The sequence below is a fragment of the Excalfactoria chinensis genome, chromosome 1, assembly GCF_039878825.1.
Source record: "Excalfactoria chinensis isolate bCotChi1 chromosome 1, bCotChi1.hap2, whole genome shotgun sequence".
NCBI classification, from domain to species: Eukaryota; Metazoa; Chordata; class Aves; order Galliformes; family Phasianidae; genus Excalfactoria; species Excalfactoria chinensis.
In genome coordinates, this window is record NC_092825.1 from 50307072 (window position 1) to 50326660 (window position 19589).

At 42.1% G+C, this 19589-nt stretch overlaps 2 protein-coding genes across 3 annotated transcripts in view; one reads left to right on the forward strand and one right to left on the reverse strand.

Annotated features, from left to right (window-relative positions):
• Positions 1-19589, forward strand: part of SYN3 (synapsin III) — a 199226-nt gene that overhangs the window by 57914 nt on the left and 121723 nt on the right. For both annotated transcript variants that reach the window (XM_072342582.1, XM_072342591.1), the window contains exon 7: positions 5221-5310. In XM_072342582.1, coding sequence (XP_072198683.1) covers positions 5221-5310 — 90 coding nt within the window. The remainder of the gene's footprint in view (positions 1-5220; positions 5311-19589) is intronic.
• The window catches only part of TIMP3 (TIMP metallopeptidase inhibitor 3), a 37451-nt gene continuing 25252 nt past the window's right edge, over positions 7391-19589 (reverse strand). The window contains exons 3-5 of the mRNA XM_072342618.1: positions 13567-13678; positions 12778-12899; positions 7391-12129 (exon numbers count right to left, since the gene is read on the reverse strand). Of these exons, the coding sequence (XP_072198719.1) occupies positions 11932-12129; positions 12778-12899; positions 13567-13678 (432 nt within the window). The 3' untranslated portion in view covers positions 7391-11931. The remainder of the gene's footprint in view (positions 12130-12777; positions 12900-13566; positions 13679-19589) is intronic.

The window sequence follows — 19589 nt, forward strand, 5'->3', positions numbered from 1 at the left end:
GCAATTTCATTCCAAAGTAGTCTCCCTGATCACTGCTGCTCCCAGAATGGGAAATTTTCCTGCACTCTTCTAGGTCTGAAGAAGGCAGATACAACCTATGCGGATGTGGCAAGGAGATGCTTCTTTCCAATGTACTCCCCCATAGAAATCTTTCAAATGTTTGTAGGGATTTCTGCTATTCATTGACCAAATATAGTTGGGGATGGGATTTAATTAGCTCATGCTGTAAACAGTGTCTTTCTCTTTACTTCAGACTTTTTGGTTCTTGTTTTCTTGCAATAAGAAGTCTATGAGCCTTCAGACCCATGGTTTAAGTCTAGGTGAGGTGTGTAATAAATCAGACTTTTCTTTCATAGTGTTGGGTTTAACCCAGTTTCTATCAAAAAATGGAACTGGTTTTATTCAAAGTCTTCTCAGCTTTCAACCTTTTGCAATATTTGGATATTTGCAATATTCATTGAGACAAAGGTAGGCTTCTGCCTTTTCTGAACCTGTTGTGGTGTAGTAATGCACTAGGTAACTTAGGTCCTCACATCCAGAGAAAAAATAGAATCATATGTTGTCAAGGTTGGAGAAGACCTCTGAGATTATTTAGTCCAACCACCAGCCCATCCCCACCATGCCCACTAACCGTGTCTCTCAGTGCCACATCAACACAGTTCTTGAACACCTCCAGGGATGGTGACTCCACCACCTCCATTTTACCTCTCACTTTTCCATCACTGCCCTCAGTCCCTATTTGAATCATGAGGGTTGTTGGGAAAGGAAAAGAGGGATCAGCAGTAGGTTCAATTCAAGGTGTTTTCTATAGTTAGTCTGACTCACTGTGAGCATGCTGACCCCAGTGACCAGACAAGAAGCCTGTGTGCTTTTGCTGAGAAGACAGTCACGTGGCCTATTCCATCTCATTTGTGGTTGGAGTCTGTCAGGTATCAGTCGACAGCTTTCAACTCATTCGTTGTAATTATGTTTCCTATGGCGTACAGGGGCCTCAAGCTGTGACAGGCCTATTTTTAAGAGTCTAAAATAAAACAAGCTCAGAACACTGAGAAAAAATAAAAACTAAAACTAAAAAAAAAAAAAAAAATGTAGAGCTGGCAAGGCAGTGTGGGATAAATTGGTTCTGCCAGTAACTCAGGTCTAAATATGCTCGCTCTGGTTGTGCTGTGCCATGCTTTCCTCACATGGAATACAGCTGGCTCAGACAACCATCCCAGAGAAGTCAGAGAAACCACTTCTAAACACTTAGGTTTACAGAATGCCTCCTTTATTTCTCCACTGCCCCCGTGCACGCATCACCCTCAAAGACAAATGATTGTAATGCTCTGCAGTAATCTAACACCTCAAATGGATCTGAGCTGGCATTTGGCACCACTGAAATTTTATCAGATTAAGGTTAGCCCAGGTAGAGGTTGCACTGGGCCATTTGAGGGCAGAAAGCCTCACTGGCTGGAGAGTCAGAAGATTCTGTGATAGCTGGGGAGTGTGAGATAGGGACAGAGCACTTTGGTGCACGTTCTACTTCGATTGCAAAACAGGCATCTTGAAATAAGGCATCCGCTTAACAGAGATTACTGGAAAAATTTTGGACGTAGCGGTTGAGACACATGAAGAAATGAAATTAAACCCCCTGGGAAAAATGTGCTTTTCACTCTCCCTTTTATTTTTCCAAAAACAGTTCCATTTCATAGAAATGTTTATGATTCTGTGGAGGGGGATGGAAGGGAGACTGCTTTTCCTTGGCAATTTGCAACAGTGTTTTCTCAGCAACTGTAATTACAATCAGCTGAGTTTGGCCTTGAGTTTACTCAAACACGCAGCCCTGCTTTTTAATGACAGTTTCCAGTACTACACTTTTCTTCAAAGGTTAAAATTTGCATTAAGCATAGGCACGGTTTGACATGCACGTTTCTGAAGGAAAAAAAAAGAAAAACACAGCAAGAATCAAACGCTGTGAGGGGACCTCACACAGCGAGAAAGATCTAAGCAATCTGAGTTTTAAGATGATCACAGAACTATGGAGAAATAATGCTCTACAATGCTTTAACCATTCATAAGAATAAAATAAAAATTGTTATAAAAGTCATGATACAAAATCCAGTGGGAACAATGCTCAAAGTGGCTGCCTTTGGCCTGCAGAAAGGTCTGTAACTGTAAGACGGCTTTTGCATCTATAAGATGTGGGTAATTAGAAGTCTTGATATCAGGCACCTATAGAGTCCAAGTAGACTCCTATTATGGGCTGCAGAGGGATATAGGCTCCCTGGTGACCTAAACATTTTAAAAATATACAAATGGACTTGAGATGTTCTGAATGGATCTTCTTATTTCTTTGGAGATTCCCTGCAAGTACCTTGAAACCAAGCAGCCAAGCAAAGTATTTCACTTTCTTGTCTGTTCCAAGTGCCTCAGACTCTGACTTTGCCATGTTGCCTTGCGCCGTGTTTTGCTCTGCAGACTTGGATGCAATCTCATTAAGATCAGTGGAGCAACAGGCAGTAAGAATTGACACCAAAATGTGTAAGGGGCATTTATTTCTAGTTAGATCGCTGATGAGAATATTCCTACCCACCTAAAATGAACTAGGAGTGGTGACTTGAGCTCTACCATCAGGTATCCGAGAGGCTCCTGTACCATGCAGCATGCACTTCTCTGCCAAGGTCTTGTCCAGTAAGCATCAAAAAGGAAAAAAGAAAGGAAGTGACTCATGAAGGTCAATACCAAAGGCAGAGATTTTGTATATCACTGAGACTCTCGCTTGCATGCATCAAAAGTAAGCCCAAGGAAGAAGTTAGGATGCCACCCATCAGCCACTCAGCTGCTCCGGTTATTATTCCTAATGTAACACAGATGTCACCTCAACATCACGGTGTCCGTAGTTCAGCAGGTCTGCATTCGCACACAGAAAAGGACATGTGCTGCTCCCAGCCTGGGTGTTTTTCTCCCTGTCTCTGTCACATTGTAAGTCCTGTTTCCTCACTTTACTTGTCAAAACAGAACTTTGTTTTTTCTTCTCTAAGATGTGCAGGTCTTGTACAAGTAAGGAGAAGAAAACTGTCCTCCATCCCCCAACATCAATACCCTTCTTGCCAACAATAATTATTCTACACAGGGAGTTTTTCTCTTATCTACTGATGCATATGAACGGGTGGTGGTGTTAGTGATGGGATATGCCAGCTCTTGATGTTTCCTGGGCTTTCTTAAATGCCATGTTTTGACACATGAGATTAGTGAAAGAATTCTTCCAATTTGTCTGCAAATCTGCTGGCAGCTGCTGCTTCAGCACGTAGCCTGGGTCTGGCACACACCCTGCAGCCAAAGTTCTGGTGTTTTTTTTTACGTGCTGGTTGCATTTTTGTTTCCTCACATAGATTGCCCTTTAACTCTCAAAGGAGGATTTCTTCTCACCTACCAAGACAAGTTCCAATTTCTTGTAGAGAATTGCTTTCGCTTAGACTAGCCCAGGAAGTGGGACAGGAGCCCTATCGCAGTAGCTCTATCTTTATCTGCAATCTAACCTTGAGTTTGAACCTGTATTTAGCCATTCCCCTGAAGTGCCTAGAATGTGTAAGATCAGGCAGCCCATGCTATTTGGAAGAAAGGGGGCTTTCTCTTCTCTTCCTTGTTCTCTAGATGTCTGTTCCACTAAAGTATGCCACCTTCCTCCACTGATAAAGGTGACACAAAGATTGCCTTCAAGATGAATACACCCCTAGCTTTAATGAGAAACTTGGAGGAACTTACATAAAGAACTTACAGTGAGACTTGGCCCAGGCCGAGGGCCTTTTGTTAACTTAACTCAATCTTACCACGTTTCAGGGGACTTGGAAACTTGATGCTGTTTCTAAATCACTTTGCAAATAGGACACTGATGAGGAGTGAGTTCACCCATGTCTACCAGCTCAGCAGGAGCCAAGATTCTCACTTCTTGTCGAGCAATCCCCCATCACTTTATTCTCTCAACATTCATGAAAATAATCAAGCTACTGTATTCAGCCTCATTCCTTTCCTGTAAGACTGGTCTTGCCACATCACTGACAGCACTACCAGTTCAGCACTGTCCATGGGAACAGGGCTGTATCTCTTCAGAGGGGGAGGGGTGTAGCTAGATGCGTGATTGTGAAGAATCCATGCATTTGCTTCTAAGATTTGTAAGGTTTCGAATATGTATGTCAATTCTTATTCCCTTATCTGTACTAACTCTCATACTATCTCAAGGTATCAGGTTTCTCTTAGACAGATCTGGTTGTTTTTTCCATCTGATCAATGACAGATTATGTAGGGAGGCTGCAGACAATGTATGGATTAGTCTGATTATACAGAAATCATCATTTTAGAGCAGGAACTCGCTGTGCTAAACTTCTGTTGGATCTCTGGAACATAACTAGAAATCAGAATACTCCTATTGTGGGAAACTTTCAATCTGGCTGGGCACAATCCTTAATAACAAACAGTTTATGAGGATGGTAATAATGGTGATAATGATGAAGCTCCAGCTGACAGGCTGGGACAGTGTCTACCTGGGACATGTAGGTGGGGCATGGCTAGGAGATGATGCCTCCTTTCTCCTGCTCTGCTTGGGTGGATGTTGGGAAACCCTCAGTGCATAATAAGTGCCAGTTATGATTGACAACAGTGTCAATCATGCTTCCTTGGTCTGGTGCTCAGACCTGGTGGTCTGCTTGTCATCTTTCTCTCTTAGCTATTTTCTCTCCCTTCACACCATGGGTAGATATGTCTTGCTTTATTTTGGCTGTGGGACAGAGATACAAAGAAAAGCTTTGGTTTTGTTTCTCTCTGCTCAGAAGTGTGGCACTGATTTCCTACCTGGTCATGCCTCTAAGCCCTTTCCTCTAACAAGAAGGGCACCAGCCTTTCCCCAGCCACCTCTGGGAATTTAATGCTTGTTCTTAGTAGATTTGTAACTAAACCCAAACCGACCCTCTTCTGGATCCTGAACTCCATCTCTTGGTCCAAGGTTGTGTATACTGTTCAGTTTGGCCCTGGGTAACTAGTGCAAGTTCTTACTTGCTGCTTTTCTCTTTATTCAAGAAAGCAAGGTGGGAAAGCCATAATAACATTTTTTCACTCTCTTCCTTCACCAGTATCAAAACACTTTGCAAGCTTTTACCTGTTGCACAATAAACCACTAATATCTACTCTCTCCATTTTGTTGTTTGTTGTTTGTTTTTTTTTTGGTCCCCCTCTGTCCCTCCCAAGTTTTCTCAGCTCATTAAAATCTTCAACTCGCTGGGTCCTGAGAAGTTCCCTCTCGTGGAGCAAACTTTCTTCCCAAGCCATAAGCAGATGGTGAGTACTTGTGCTTTCTTCTGATTCCAGCATGGGTGGGAGAGAAGCAATAAACGTGATTTGGGCATGAGAAAGTGGTAGGTATGATGGGAAGAGCCTCAATTTTTGCTTACAGAGAATTGCTAGCAAGAAAGCTCATCTCAGAGAGTACAGAGAATTACTTTGTTCAGATGAACTGTTTCCCCTCCTGTCAAACTAGAGTTGTTTACAATACATAAAAAATCTGGGATAGGGGCAGAAATAGTTGTTTGTCTCACGTTTGCTTGGTCTGTCATGAGGATGCCATCCATGAAATACTTATCAGCCTTACGGGGCAGTCAAAGAAAACTGGAGTTCCAAAAACAGAGGTTGTTCTCAGCTTGTAGTGTTTCCTTTGCCCTGTGGGTCTGGTCCTCCTACCAACACCTGGTGTGCCACATGGCTGCTGGGCACCATCCCAACCTCTTAGGGCACCTTCCAATGGGAGATGCAGAAATGCCCACTGCAAACTTGGTGTTAGTTTTTATTGCTGCTCTGATACTCCGTGCTCTCTAACTAACTGTGCTGTGGGGCCAACAGCTCTTTCATATTTCACATGTACATGGTGAAGGTAAGTACAGTCATACTGTGAAACTCTCAAGTATGGCAGTGATGAGAAATGCGTGAGCATTTAAGACAAAGAAATGGATGGTCCTTATGTACTGGGCAAGAGTTGGTTGCAGATCTTTAAGACAAAATAATCGATACATCCTGTTGCATTTAATCCTCATTATTTAAGAAGAGGGATTTGTGATATGCATACTGTTTTGGGGACAGTTGTGACTTTGGCCATCACTTCAGATATGATATTTTTGGAAGAGCTGATTAAGCTTCTCACTGCAAATGTGTTACCTGGCAATTTATCATTACTTTTTTTTTTTTGTCTCAAAATCTGATTCCTTTGCATGTAAACACATTTACAATCAGTATCGTAGTTTGGTTTAGTGAAGCACTGATCTTAATTAATTTCACTTATTTGTCATCTCTGTAACTTATCACCAGCTTGCAGATGCTGTTGCTTACTTCCCAAAGAATACAGGAACCTTTTAAAACTGTAGATAATATCATCTGAGCACGCACTGTTGTTGACGTGCAAGTTGAAGTAATCTGATTTAAATCAGTCACTTTCCAAACATTTACACAAGCAACAATCTGCTTGGTCAAATTACAACCTGCCCTTCCCAGATGTAGGGGTGGTTGGGAGGGGGGTCTGCTTCTTTCTTCTGCCTCGGGGAAAAATGGAATGAGTCTACATAACTTCCTAAGATCTTTCTAGTTGTGTTTTCAGTATCCAGAGCTGAGAGTGTAAGCACTTAAGGCAAGAAAGCTGTAGTCAGCACTCAAGCAAATGTATGTGAAACTTGCACACTGCTCATCAGCTTCTCGAGGTATCAGGAATGATAACAATATCCCTTCCATGGTCTTTCCTTTCCTTTCCTGGAGGTGTTTTCAAGTTATATGAGTTAACATGGGTGCTTTGGTTGCTGACCCTGGATTTGTATTTTAATTTAGTTGAAAATGCTTTCTCTCAAGCTTGCTTCTCATAACAAGAGGGCATTTTTACCCAGCCTTCAGCAGTAAATCTATAGAAAAGATGCACGGCTCTGATATTTCACAGGAGAAAAGATCTATGCAAGGAATCTCCAATTCCTTAGCTATGGGTGTGTACCTTTCAACAGTCCCCTGGCTTGCTAGAAATAAAAGCAATCAGGCAACTGTTCTTCTAAGGCCCTACTGGTGCTAAGTGACTTAGTCATTATGACAGCCCTGATCTGCAGTGACCCCCTATGGCCAATTAACAAGTAGGATACGTTAACTTCTAAAATGATTTCTTGCTCCTCCTGGGCTTATGACAAGTCATCAAGAGATCAACCTCTCAGAAAGAAGGTGGGATTACAGGGTGGTGTCTTCGCCAAAGAACAAGAATTGCCAGAGGTGGAATGTCTGCTTTGAGCCCAATAAATGGTATCAAGAAAGGGAAGGAAATGAATAAATCCACTTGCAAATCCATCTGTGTACATTTAAATGGGCAGAAACTAACATAAGTGAAGCAGAGACAGAATGTCTGTGATAGAAATAAAACCACTTTACTGTTTAGAATAAAAGGACACTATAAAAAGTGAACATTATGCAACATTACCTTAAAAGACAATATACATTCACTGAATATAAAATTTATAAATAACATGGAGGAAAACTGTAAACAGTGCTAGAAAATTTAGCAACAAATACATTCCTTCTGGACAAGATTTTTCACGCAGGTTTGGTTCCCTCCCCAAATTTCCATGGCTATCAGGAACAGCAGAGTGGCTCTGTGAAGGAAGGGTAGTGTCAGAGAGAATGGGAAACCAGTACAGGCAAAGCAGCAGTGCTTAGAGGAGTGGTAAGCTCGTTGGCAAGACTGGTAACACCAAAAGAAACTTATTCCAACTAAAAAAGGGTTCTGCAAAAGTTTTGCCCTGCCTTCCTAAGCTAGAACAGACATTTTCAATATCTTTTTCAAAGGCGTCTGAAAGAATGGAGGTTTGTTCCCATGGAGGCTTTTACTTCGAGTCCTTAGTGTGAAAAACACTGCAGTGTGTTTGCTGTTAATCACCCTGAGATAGTACTCCAACCAGCATGAATGGGATATGGTGATACGTTTAGGTTTCCAAATAGTCCTGTATAAAAGGCCATGAAGATTTTCAAAACATGAGAATTTTAGTCCTAAACTTGCAGTTCTGTCCTCCAGAGGGGTGAGGGAAGCCTACCACAGAGGGGGACCCCAAGTATCTCAGTGATCCCAAGAGGACTTCAGTCAAGGTACTCCAAACACAGATCTCTTCCTGTTCTCCATCTCTTCCCTTTTTGGAAAGGAAAACTATTCCCTAGGCTTCAATATAGTTTTCATACTTTTTATAATTTCTAAGGGGAAAACACTCTCAAGCAAAAAAAAAAAGGGAAAATATAAATAATTATAACTTTAAAAGGAAGAGAATTTCTAACGATGTTGGCATATAGAGTTGCCTTCATCCTACACGCGCCCGAAAATCATGCTCATATGAAATGGGCAGTTGATAGTTTCCATCTAACCTCTGACTGCAGGGTGAAGTGAGGAGCATGGGAGAGGTGACTTGTGTGAGCCACTATATGCTCCGGTACCCAGTATTTGGGGGGAGAACTTCATACCTGCCTCCTCACATCCCGTCTCTCAGTGCCCACATCCCTCATGGTGTGTTCTAACAATTGAGAACAATGATAGAATCACCAAGGTTGGAAAAGACCTCCACGATCATCTAGTCCAACCATCCATCTACCACCAATACTTCCCCACAAAACCATGTCCCTTAGTACAACATCTAAATGTTTCTTGATCACTTTGAGCTTTGTCTCACAATGGGAAGTAGTGACTTAGCGGGATAGGAGAAAGGAGAGCAGAGAGAGAAAGGAATAAGTCTTAGAGTCTGAGTTAAAGCCCATACAAGCCACGTTAAGAGCTCCCTTCTACTCCAAGGGAACCTTCAGGCAAGTCCTTAATGCAAGCACAAACTAAAGCTTAGCCCAAAAAGCACATGTCCCTGATAGCATGCACAGAAACAAAATTAAGTAGCTTCCCAAAAGAAATGTATTTTTACTGGATTCTTCCCCCTCCTTTTGGCTCCACGTTTTTAAAAGTCTTAACTACTGTTTCTTCACACAACAAGGGAAATGATTTGCTACCAAACCCCAACCCTTGCTGGTCTAGCTGTATGCATCTCAGAAATATTTTACCGTCTGCAATATAACATGTGAATTCAATTTGTTTTCTGGTAATGTGGTTGCTGTTTTGTTGTTTACAAAGCACATAGCTACGTTATATCCTACTTGGGGACACAAGCCCTCATAGCATTAGAATGAAAATATTTTCACAATAATTTGAGTGCAATACTGTGATGTCTCAGCTACAGCTACATGAATCAGTGACAGGTAAAATACGCAGAGCTGCAATTACATGAAAAATCAACACCTCACTGCTTTGAGGGGCATTCTCATTCAGCATCCGAAGCCATGATAAGTGGCTGCAGCTCAAAGAAACATCAGCTTTGCGAGGTCACTTTGAGCTTGAGGAGCATCTCCAGAACCGCTGACTCCACACAATGTGGACAGTGAGGGTGGAAGCATCCCTGCTGGCCAGGTTGGCTCCACTCTGCACTCAGAACTGAGATGGAGTCCTCGGAGATTTTGTTGGCAGCTCAAACAGAGGTTGCCCCACTGTGTCCAAAAGCCAGATCCCATACTCTGCTAAAAGGGGCAACGCTCTTGATCTGAACCTATGATGGATGCTATGAAGCACCCTACTCTCCCTCTCATCTCCAACCTATAATTTAGGAGTAGTCACAGGGAAGAGGACTTTTTGAAAAGCGTTCCGAGCCTGAATCACAGGAAAATCCAACAGATTTTCAGTGTGTTGAGTTCTGTATTGCCACTCAGCAGCTGGAAAAAAGAAATACACAGCAAACCTAGGTGCCTCCTATACCAGCTCTTTGCAAATGCCCTTTAAAGCTCATGCTGAAAACAAAGCTCTGACACTTTTTGCTGTAACAATTCATCTAGTGAGTGGGGCATTTCAAGGCACGTACATCTGTTGGAGCACTGGTAGCATAGAAGAGCCATAAAAATGCATCAGGATCGATCTTAGACATCCATTCCTTTCCATTTAGCAAAGAGGCCTCAAACAACTCTTCAATAGCTGAAAAGGTCACTGACTATAACATGCTGGATTGCCCTGGGCTGGGATCGCTGCAACACTTTCTCCTGCTGGTGGCAGCTCTGCTTTCTAAGTGGAATGAATTGAAGATATATGGAAACTTAAGATAAATAATCATAATAATACAAAAATGAAGTTAAGCATAATCTTCTCCCTGCCCAAACCCTCCCCATTCAAAACTCAGTCACCCATTTTGTCAGAACCCCTTCTTCACCATCATTAAAACTTAAAATACTTTTATTTGATAAGAAAAATTATATTATAGTTTTCTTAATAAAAAACAAAATAGAACAAAAAAACTTCTCCAGTCAACAGCAAAGCACAAGACAGTAAGGCTCCTCCTCCCACATCACTGCAGGACACAGTATGAGCACATGCACAGATCTATGCTTTACAGTGCCTAGAGGGGGAAAACAGCACTTGACACAGAAGGAATCCTCTGGGCAGCTGAAATGTTGTGATCCCAGCCAGCGCTTATTAGGAGACCACTCTTCCTTGCCTAGCTCCCCCCCCCCACATACTTCCTCTTGCCATATAAACAAACACAGCAAGTGTAGCTGCAGGGAGGAACTGTGGTGCTGGGGTACAGAGGAAACATTGACTGTAGCCGCTACTGCAGGTACACTGGAGCTTCAATATCTTAAGAACAACTCACTGACTCGGAATGTCAATATTTCTGTCTTTAAAACACAATCAAACCATTCTTTTGTTTCTAACACCAAAAAATTTCCACGTCCTGTCAAAAATAGCTTATGTCATTACGTGTATGTATTTACATCTTAGTTCAGCAAAACACTATTTTGGCAATAGATTTTTTTATAGTAAGAGCTCTAGCAAGTCTCCCCTTTCCCTCTCCCGTGTGATCGATTTACAGTTGGTATTTTTGCATGTTTGGCTTAAGGTGTTTACAAGCTGTTTGTGCTGTTGAAGCTGAGCTGCAAAGAGTTCAGGGACCGACACTGTTCAAAACAGGATGCCACAGTATTTTATCTGCTCTGCTGCAGGTGGATTTACCTCCCTGAACACAGGGGACGGGGCTTTTGTTTTTTAAACAACAAAAATACAAAACACTCTCTCCTTTGTTCTGGAGAAAGCCAGAGCTTTAAATGTGCTGTTGCAATCACGCTGTGACTGCATTAGATAGGACAGTCAGCCAACAATGCTTTTACCAGATGATGCGGTCAGACACACCAGGTGAATTTCTCCCACTGCTGGAGTCAATCACATTGCCAATCTCTTCCATAGAGGAGGATTTCTCTTGGATGTCATTTTTATCCAGAGTTTAAGCTGGGTTTCTTTTCAGTTTGCTTCATCTGCCAATCTGATTAATGAAACCTGTTCTCCTTTAAACAGATTTGTCTACGCATTTTCAGCATTTAGTGCATGAGGAGGGGCGAGGGGAAGCCAGCGCACAGAAGAATACAGTGCCTAATTGGCATAGTTTTTAGATTTTTGTTTTCCTAAAAAAATAGAGATTATATTGCTACAGCTAATGATACGAGTAAGAGAGCAAGAGCTCCTTGGTTTGTTTGTTTTTTTCCTCCATTTTTCCCTCTGGTGTGCAAAAGTAAGCTCCCAAACGTCATCTGACCAAAACGAGTGGTATCAAAAATGGAAAAGGTAACTACTACAAATTCAGTAAGGTAGCACAGACTTTTTTCTTTCCTTCTTTTCTTTTGTTTTTTTTTTTCTCTCTCTCTTTTTTTTTTTTTTCTTTTTTTTCTTTTTTTTTTTTTTTTTAAGTGTTCGAAGTGCTAGAATTTGCAAGAAAACAGGCACTAATTTCATTGTCATCATCATGATCGGGTAAGAGTTAGTGTCCAAAGGAAGATCAGCCACAAGTAAGGGAGAGGGAAGATAAAGAAGGTACAGCGTGCTCAGGGATCTGTGGCATTGATGATCGTTTTATCTGGAGGTGCCCATCCTCTATACCAGCTGCAGTAACCTTCCACCCTCTGGATGCAGGCATAGTGCTTTGCTTGGTGTCCTGAGTGGCCAAAGTTGGAGAGCATGTCTGTCCAAATGCACTCATTCTTGGAGGTGGCAAAGCAGGGCAAATAGTAGCAGGGCCGAATCTGCAATTGTAAAGAGCAAACCAGTGAGGCGACACAGAACTTCATATAAAATGCCTTTCTACCAGAAGCAAGGGATTAAAAATTCCTCTCCTTAGAACCTCGCTTACTAAATCAAAATTCAGCCTCAGTTTAGTAAGTATGTAAACATGTGCTTAACTTCACACACACAGGTAACTCCAGAGTCAAAGAGGCTTCTTGGGTATAGAAAAGTTGAGCTTTTTAGCTGTTCTTTTGCAGGTCTGGGGCCATGAGCAAAATCTTGGTACCACCACCAAGCTGCCAGGTTTTAACTATTCAACTTGTCTGTACAAGATAAAAAAAAAAAAAGGGAAAAAAAGCTGGCCATATCTTGCCAAACATTTGGTAACCTGATTTCATTCATCTGCAAACGATCCTGTGTGGCTTCTAAAAGGCTTCCCTAAGCCCAGTTAACCTCTAATGTGGAGTTACAAAGGTATAGACACAGCACTGTTATGTATCTCTTCTCTAGTCTCAAAACTAAAGCTGAGCTGTTCCATTTTCCTTGCAAAAAACGTTGTCCTTTATTTCCTTCGCTGGCTATTCACTATTATTGGTATTACCAGCTAGAGGAAACAAAACTCTAGGGTTCTAACATCTTAACACTACCTAAATAGAAACACCACTTACCTTGCATCCACAGCCCAGATGATAACGATGATTCAGTCCTTTACGCTGGGACAGAGTCAGTCGGTCCCATTTCTCATACCAGTTGCACAGGCCAGTGTAAACCTTCCCTTCGTACACACGGCCTTGAAAACAGACACACAGTCACAAGTTAGCACTTCTCAGCTCAAGCACTTTGCTCATTTCCTGAGACCGCTAATGCTCTCAACATGTTTGGCTTCAGTCCCTGCTCAACAACTGCTTTCTTTTTATTAACTGGCTCGGGAATTTCTGACCAGAAAGTTTACAGCACTTCTGTAAGTTAGGAGTGCTGTGCCAGCTGTAAGCACCAACATACAGGTGAGTAATACTGACTGACAAGTTTGTCTCAACAATAGAGCAAAACTAAGTGAATTGGCACCTTCAAAAGGACATGGCAACTATCATATCCCTTATCTCCTTGCATCTCTTATCTCAGCTGACTGTACTCAGAATAGGATGGGTTGGAAAGGACCTCTTGGAGATCATGTAGTCCAACCTCTTGCTAAAGCCTGTGGAGACACCACAACCTCTCTGGGCAGCCTCTTCCAGTGTTCCGTTACCCTCAAATTAAAGAAGTTTTTTCTCATATTCAGATGGAACTTTTCATGTTCCATATTGTGCCCATCAACCCTTGTCTTTTCACTCCAAGACACTGGTGAACACCTTAACATTTGGAAGGCTTTTAACAGAGCTGTGTACACAGCTGCCATGTCTTTAGCAGCCATATGTATAGAATGGAAGATTTTGATTACAAAGTACATTGTCCTTTACCTGTAATCAGATACTGGTACTTGTTGACCTCCAGTTTCACACCACAAAGACTTTCTGAGGCTTCTGTGTAGATGTACTGAACGTGTGGCATTATCTGGAAGCCCCTGTACATCTAGAGAAAGAATAAAAAGGCATTAAGTCATCCTAAGATAACAGCCTTTCACTCAGATTCTTTACAATCTATGCTTCTGGACTGTGGCAGCAAGCAGTGAATTTTACTGTTTAGGGTGAAGGACTGACAGCACTAGCTGGATTCCAAGGGAAGTCTCCCTAGCAATCTTCTCACAGGACAGAATACTCACCTGTACAACTCTACAGGGGGATCCCTTTCCCTGCTCTCATCAGTTCCAGTGGCACGAAGGGAGTAAAGAAGTATGAACGTTGCAAGCTCTGCCAACATCCTCAGCAAGTTTTTGGTTTTTTTTCCTTTATGTAGCTTATAATCAGGGAGAAATTGTTTCAAGTTTGGCTTCTTTCTCCTTCATGTGACTTAAACAATTTCTTGTGAACAAGGGGATTATTTTCTTTTAAACAATGATCTTGTTTTCCAGTATCAATGCTGTAAGAGCTTCAAGCTTTTGCTGCTTGATCCAAGTCATCAAGCCAGATGCCTACTTCTCAGATGCCTAGCACACACAACTCCTGCTGACCTCAGCAAGGATTTAATGTTTCTCTAACTAAATGAAAGCAGAAATAGAATTTTACTTAAAATTAGCCTGTTACTGATGGCTGCCATGAAAACAATATCATGTATACATAATTTCTCTATGCTTCTTCTCCTTTTTCATAATCGTTAAGTGGAAGCCAAGATGCAGTTCAATTTAATTGAAATACGAACCCACAGACACACTGGCAGTTGGAGTCAATCAGGAATTAGCACGTGTCCTTATCTGACTTGACCTTACCACTGCCATCTAGGGAAACTTATACATACCTGTTTAGTAGTATAAGGAGACTGTGCATGGCAAAGAGGTAACCATTACAAGCATACACTGAACCCAATAAATCATATCCTATTTTTGAAACATTGAGGATAATTTTCCTCCGAATTTCAGCTTTAGAATTTGAATATTTCAAATTATTCAGGCTCTTTTTCCTCCCCTCCCCCAAGCTGCATGAGTTGCCAACATTAAGAAGTTAAACAACAGAGGGCAGAGAGAATCACAATTTCACAGTCTTTCTTAACCTATCCTTTTCTCTGTTAGCTTTGTTGATAGAGAAGACTTTCATATTCATTTTAACTATTAACATTATAACGAGGCATAAGGGGAAAAAAATCCCAAACAGCCCCAGAGCTACAGATCCCTGCTGCTGATCCCCATCGAAGTGGTAGAATTCTCCTCCATGCTGTATTCTATTCCTTGCAGTCCCCTATTACCTCAGGGTATGAGTTCACTCCCATTTGCCCATCTATCACTACTCCTCTTTGCTTTATTTAAAAAGCAACCCTTTTTTCTTCCACATAATTCAACAGTGCTACTTTTTCTGGTTCTAGGTGCCTGACTCAAACCTCCGTGAAGTCAGTGAATAGCTCCCAGTAGATGCAAGGGATATTATGCTAGATCCAGGTACTGCGTATACAAACAAACAAACAAAAAGCTACCGTTTTTCCATGTGCATTTTTCCATCTCAAATCACCTCATGGTTATCCAGGGAGTATCCTTACTGACAGTACTCCAATCAGCCTTTTATGCAGTTATCACAGTTCAGTAACAGCACTGCTGTGTACAGTAAAACACATTCCAGAGGGTTTCTATTTTCCAGCCTGCCTTCTACGCCCAATAAATATGCAAGGAAAGCATTTTTTAAAAATTAATCATACCGTAAGAACAGAAGCTCACAGATCATGTTTGGAATAAAGCACTGTATTCTTAGGTCAGCAAAGCCTTACACTGAATATAGAAGAACTGAACCTTGCCTCATCTCTATTCCTGCAATTTTATTGGTACGGGATGATCTACTCAGATTTTCCAATCACCTCTGAGATAGCTGAAGATCTAAGTTCTGGCACAGGCATCCTATGTGTCCTTGGATGAGTTATTTAGTCTTCAGTGCATTTTCATTCCTCGTCTGCAAAACAGCTCTGCCTTGCTTCACAGGGGTAGTACTGTGGGGAAATGCATACTGACTGAAGATCGTGTGTTCAGACCCCAAGATAGTGATTGTCACAGCAAGAAGCTATGATTGCAGCATCTAAGCAGATAAGACTAGCTAAGATAATGGCTGGGGCTGCCCAGTCTTTCCCACCACTGAGAGCTGAAGGCCTGGCCTACGCAATACAAGTGACCGGTCACTCTGAGTGCTAACCTTCAAGGAGCATAGGGCTAATTAAGGATCTGAGCTACCTGCACAAGCACCTCTTGTGAAAGGGCTTACAACCTAGATTAATCATTCTTCAGAAGAACATCTCAGTCCCATCCTACAGGACCCCTGCAGTCCAACTCCTTGCATCTTCTGCACCAGCAAGCTCAAAATAATTGCCTCTGAGCTAACGCTGAAGTGGCATCTAGTTTTTTACTCCTGTGCTTAATTTCCTGTTCACATTAGCATCAGGGACAGCACTGCCAGGGTTGCTGAAGGCATCATGCTCAGCCTCCCACAAAGCCCTCAGCAACAACCACCATGCTAACAGGCCCGGGGCTGGGCCAGACAGGGCCTGCCTCACCCTCTGACAACTGGGAGGAAACAGAAAATTCCACAATCTTTTACAGATGTCCCCTTTCAAAACAAATAAAGCATTTTCTTTTTTGGACGAGCAAAATATCCTGGAAGTCCTATTAGGCCAGTCAGAAGAAAACCAACCACTAAACTAGCCTTTCTTCTAACTGCTACCCTCGGAGCCCTCCTGTCACCACAAATGTGTATTTTCGGAAACAAAATGACAGGGAACAAAGTATTAGCAAGTGTCACATGGTGATGCCTGCTAGTGCTGCTCTATTTCCAGCTGTGTCAGCATTCCCTTCACAGCCCCCATACTACCCAACACACATGCAAGTACTGTGGTGGCTACTGCTGCATGACTAACTTCTGCCTGTGATGTGATGGTTCTCTTCCATTCCTCCCATATGAGGTTGTGCTAGATGCCATAGCTTGGAGTCATCTTGCCAAAATTCAGCTGCCTAAAATTTAGGTGCTTCACAGGAATGAAACACCCTCTCTAGCCAAATGCCAAGCAGGTGCTTAGGGAAGTGGTGGAGTAACCATCCCCAGATGTGTTCAAGAACCACGTGGATGCGGCATTAAGGGATCTGGTTAGCGGGCATGGTGGGGATGGCTTGATGGTTGGACTAGGCAACCTTATAGGTCTTTTTCCAACCTAGTGATTCTATGAAAGGCAACTCCAGAACAACTCAGCCCATTGTAAAATAGTTGCCTACAACTGGTGGGCTAAATTACACTTTACTGGTTCCTATCTCTCTCCACTGACAACCATGAGAGCAGGGAAGTCTCAACATCTCATTTTAGTCCATCTAAAATCAAACAAAATGAATCCCACCCCACTTCTTCCCTCTTGTGACTATCAAACTTCACCCCCTTTGGCTAATTTTACAGATAAGCAACAAATCAAAGAAAGCCTCCTTGCTTCTGGCAGCTTGTGCTAAGTGCTGCCATGGTTAACCAGCACTGCGTGTGCACATGGAGAAGAAGGATCCTGTCTCCTTGTTTCCTTTGCCGTTTCCTGAAATAGCTATGGGACCATGCTTGGAATGCACTGCAGCAGCACAGAGCATACAAGGGTTAGATCAGTCCTGTACAGACTTCTGATATCTGATCTTGAAATATTCTTACATTATCTGAGAAAGTAATAAGAAGTAGGGAGTGCTAGAAAAAGCATAAGGCCCTTTCAGACAACAAGCCTGAACATTAGAAAGCCTGGCACTGTTTTAAGCCTGAGGGCTGACCTTGTGCTCCTGTCTAGGCCCCAATCTGATTTAATTATGAAATTCAGCAACGAGTTCAGCAGTGTTAGTGAGAGCAAGAATCAGTCATAGCAAACTCTAGGAAGCCGTGAAAGAAATATAGTTGATTTCCTTTTAAGGCATTCAGTGCTTTTCACAGGCAATTCAGTGCACACAACTAGGCTTAAAAGGCTTGTTTATTTTTCATCTGCAGGTGCAGGCAGGTTTATAGGTGGCCAAAAAAAAACCAAAAAAACACTAACATGTTAGTTTTCTCTTCATAATTGTTCCCATTCAGCTGCACAGAGCCATAGGCTGCCTTCATTTTCTTTTCAGCAGGAGGACAGACAGTTTTCACTGGGGCAAGCAAGAGATATTTGCTGCATAGTTCTCATGTGGTGCTAAATCCTTCTTCAAACTGAATCCTCTAAGCTCAGCAGAAAGACAGCAGGGTTTTGGAGAAGTCACTTGGTTTGTTTATCAAGAACAGTGTCCTTGGGACATTCCAGTTCTACTCAGCACTTCAACTGCTTCAGGTTCCTTTCTGCCAAAGGTCTGTGTAATGCAGCATCTCACCAGCCCATCATTAGTGTAGCAGGGCATAACATGGCAATAGAGGCAGCTTGCCCAGTACTCAATCTTCCCTTTAAAGTCACTCGTGTCCTTGCTGGACATGCAGCTTCCCAACAAAATGCTGTGGGACTTCTACTGCAAAAAGACAATTGTTCTCTTGTGGTCTTGGCATGAGGAAGTTACAGATTACTGCGGTATCTACTATAAACACCATAGTGCTGTGCCGCAGGCTTAATTCAAGGAAAACAGCCAGGACAGGCTCCCATGTTTTAAATAGTGACACAACAGTGTCTGTTGACAGTAGAGTGGCTGCTGCTCTGCTCACCTTGCCTGGGCTTGTGCTCTAACCCTTGTCAACAGAGACAAAGTTGCCTTTTTTATTCATTGCACTGACACCATTGCAAGCACCTAGGTAGATGAAAAGCACTTATTTAAGGCTGTTCGAGATATTTTTGACTGTCTGACAATAGGGTAGGCTGCATTGTTACCAGATGGAGCATCCTCCAGCTGGTTTCATCCTATGACAGTTTCCAAGGCTCACAGGAACATCAGTGTGCCTCTTACACAGTCAACTACATTACACAAAGATGGATCACCTTCTTTGTTCTGACAGTGGAACACCAACCACTTGGACTGAATTCTGAGGGAGTTATTAGCGTTACACCACCATCTTATGACAGATTTCCCAGAAAAATGTGTTGCACTTTTCTGAGCCATAATTATTTCCCTTCTTATATCTTGGCTGTCAAGATATCTTCATGAATGTCATCTGATGTCAAGGTCATGCTAACCTTGTTCCTTAGGTGAAGCTGGGAGGAAAACTAGTGGCTCTTTCTGGGTCAAGAAGAAACATTATTTTGTTCACAGTCTTGCAAAGCAAGTGCTTTACATCTGAAATTTTTGTGCTCAGGCAGAAGAGCAGTAATGATAAATAATTAAACTCTTAATAATAATTTTTAAAAAGAGGGTAATAACTCACTTCAGGACTATAGTTATTCTAGATCACCACTGGAGTTCCTCCATAGCCACATGTTAGAAATGAAGCACTGAACTGAGAAAGAGGGAGGGTAAGGGCGCTGGACAGATGAGGATGAAATCAGGAAAAGAACAGCTGATGAAGTCAATGCAACATAGTTTTGTGAAGTATACCAGTTGAGCTAGAGAGTAAAAGCTGGAAAAGAACAGCAGAGAGTGCTGCAAGCCTGGTAAAACCAGGGACAGCCATCAAAAAAACAGAGTGGCAGCACTGTCCTGCTGCTGCCAACATAACCTGTTGCTTTTATGATACTAATAAATAAAAACAAAGTTTATCAAATATATATTCCCTTTTGAATCTTAACAAGAAATTTTAAAGATAAAGAAAATAGTAAGCCCAGTACCTTGTGTCCTCTTAAGCAAAGTAGAGGCATTCCACTCTAGTGGAAGGGCTGTGCCAGAACCAGATTTGGCCACGTGTGCAGTTTTGCGATAGTTTATGCAACAGGCTTTGAGCCTCCTCCTCCCAGTTTTGTTGCTTAGCTATAAACTGCCTTATAAAGAGAGTTACTGTTA